At 56.9% G+C, this 2,427-nt stretch overlaps 1 protein-coding gene across 1 annotated transcript; it reads right to left on the bottom strand.

Annotated features, from left to right (window-relative positions):
* Positions 1–533: 533 nt before the first annotated feature.
* LOC113147319 (serine/threonine protein kinase OSK1-like) lies at positions 534–1,338 on the bottom strand. Its single transcript, XM_026337491.1, has 3 exons — positions 1,205–1,338; positions 843–954; positions 534–629 (listed from the first exon to the last, which is right to left on the bottom strand). Exons 1-3 carry the CDS (start codon positions 1,336–1,338, stop codon positions 534–536), a joined length of 342 nt encoding a protein of 113 aa, XP_026193276.1.
* Positions 1,339–2,427: the final 1,089 nt, after the last annotated feature.

The following is a 2,427-nucleotide window of genomic DNA, read 5'->3' on the forward strand; positions in this document are numbered from 1 at the left end:
GGGGGGGGGGGGGGGGGGGGGGGGGGGGGGGGGGGGGGGGGGGGGGGGGGGGGGGGGGGGGGGGGGGGGGGGGGGGGGGGGGGGGGGGGGGGGGGGGGGGGGGGGGGGGGGGGGGAGGGGGGGGGGGGGGGGGGGGGGGGGGGGGGGGGGGGGGGGGGGGGGGGGGGGGGGGGGGGGGGGGGGGGGGGGGGGGGGGGGGGGGGGGGGGGGGGGGGGGGGGGGGGGGGGGGGGGGGGGGGGGGGGCACATGCATCATATGCCTTATGCTCCTAGTAAAGCCCTTCTAGCAAACGATAGGCCAGACGCCGCCAAGAACTGAGTTTCCTCAAAGATCTCTGACTGCCTCCTTTCTTCCCCAGCTTCAGTGCCCTCCCTCTTCACCTCCCTATAGAGAATGAGAGCTTCAGTGCCCTCCCTCTTCACCTCCCCAAATTATGATGAGAGCTTCATTGCATTCCCCCCTCCCCCTTTACACACCCCCTACATAAAATCAGCTTCAGTGCGTAACCTAAGGAAGTCTGAGAACTCAGAGCTTACCGCATGAAGTTGGAAAGGCCGAAATCGCCAACTTTCACGTTGAGGTTCTCGTCGAGTAACACATTCTCTGGTTTCAGATCGCGATGGCATATCTGCATAGAATTATATATATCCACACCCAGGCAGACATACATACACGCGTACATCCTTAGCGCTCATCTAGCTGGTTCAAACTTGAAACTCTGCATGCAGTCTCCATGCATGGAACCACCGGGCAATCCGCATGGGAAAGCGTTTAGAAAGCCAGCATCGCACGAGTTGCATGCCGCTAAGGGTCGCAGATCAAGGGACTGTGGACTGCGCACCAGATGTTGATGACAATGCTCTACTGCAGAAACAATCTGCTGGAAGAACCGCCTCGCCTCCGACTCCGAGAGACGAGACTTTTGTATGATGTGGTCAAACAGCTCACCTCCTGAACGCGATCGATGCAGGCACGCAAGGAGGACGCACAGCTACCCCCTAAATTACCGCATTTCGAGCTCAACGCATGCGCAGTCACTCCTGAATGTGATAGTTTCCCTCATGCCTTTTTCTTGCTAAGCCCCTCAAGGGAGGACCACGCGGCAAGAGAGGGAAGCACAGGAAGCGAGTCGTGGGGATACCCCCCCTCGCTAGTGATAAGGAGCTTCCAGGTTGTGTCAGAGCGACCAAATTCTGAAATTCTTTACCGGCCACATATTCCATCACAACGAAGATGTCTGTTGGGGTGTCGATGAGCTCATAAAGCCTCGTGATGTGCGGATGATCAAGGCAGTCAAGGATTGAGATCTCCCTTCGAATCTTCTCGAGCATTTCCATGGCCTCCATCTTTGTCTTGTTGATGACCTTTATCGCCACCTTCTGACCCGTCGTCTCATGGACAGCCACTGATTGCAATTGGCACGCAGGGGATAGAATGCTTGAAAGTGAAACGAAAAAAAACAGCCCCAGCAGTGTGTATGTATATGTGTATGTGTGTGTATGTGTGGAAGCGCATCTGCCACGTGCGCTCAGAGACAGACCCTCTTCTTTAGCATGGATACGGTAAGGATCAGAGAAGGGAGGAGGCTGTAACAGCGTCTGTTGCCCCGCGGTGTCTGTCCACCGTCATAGCGAGCCGGTGCAACGCTGAAAGCGGGAAAAAGAGGAAAGCAACCTCTAGCCGCGCGCCTACTTCCCTGGGAAGACGTGAAAGAGCTGAAGCACATGGAGGAGAGGACTACTAACAAGCATGGACTGCTTACAGCGGACTTTGCCGAATGTGCCGACCCCAAGAGTTGAACCGAGTCTATAGGGGCCGATAGTGGCTCCACTAGGCGCAGCGGATGAGGCTGCACCGACGGGGGGAGGATTTGGCTGCGGCATTGGAGGGCTCAGATACACCTGGATCTTCAGGCAGAGAGGTTATGCAACAACTGCTGTTGCGGCTGCGGAGTGTGCGACAGAGGCTGGTACTACTCCCCCTGCTGCTGCTGTCTGAAGCGACAACGGGGGCGAAAGCGTCCATCCACAACACAGTCATCAACAGGCAACCTGTCTTTCCTCCGTTTCACGAACAGGATCTCTGTCCTGAGGGTGCTTCGCTGAGGTGTATCGTGCAGCAGGGTATCGGCACGGTGAGCCCTCTCCCCGAAGGCGAGTAAATAGAAGAGCAGGAGCAGCGACCAGTGGCAGTGATTGTGCCCGTCCCATATATGAAAAACTGACGCTAAAATGGGCGGCAGAAGGAGCGAAGAAGCGACCATACAAGAGGAATCAACAAGGCCAGGGTACGAGCTGCTATACCCCACCGAGAGAGGCCCTCTACCTTCAAGAGCAAACAAAGGCGAGCAAGAAGTCGCACAAAAAAACTAAAACAAGGATCATTTAGCTTATGAGCATATATATACACACTGCAGGACTAAAAGG

The sequence above is a fragment of the Cyclospora cayetanensis genome, unplaced genomic scaffold (assembly GCF_002999335.1).
Source record: "Cyclospora cayetanensis isolate NF1_C8 unplaced genomic scaffold, CcayRef3 CcayRef3_contig_187, whole genome shotgun sequence".
NCBI lineage: Eukaryota > Apicomplexa > Conoidasida > Eucoccidiorida > Eimeriidae > Cyclospora > Cyclospora cayetanensis.

Bases quoted from the DNA above. Each gene is read 5' to 3' on its own strand.
- LOC113147319 (XM_026337491.1), bottom strand. From the start codon at position 1,338: ATGGAAATGCTCGAGAAGATTCGAAGGGAGATCTCAATCCTTGACTGC. The intron at 955-1,204 runs AGAATTTCAGAA...TCGATCGCGTTC, and splicing joins ATGGAATATGTGGCCGGTAA to AGGAGGTGAGCTGTTTGACC. The intron at 630-842 runs GTGCGCAGTCCA...AATTCTATGCAG, and splicing joins AGCATTGTCATCAACATCTG to ATATGCCATCGCGATCTGAA.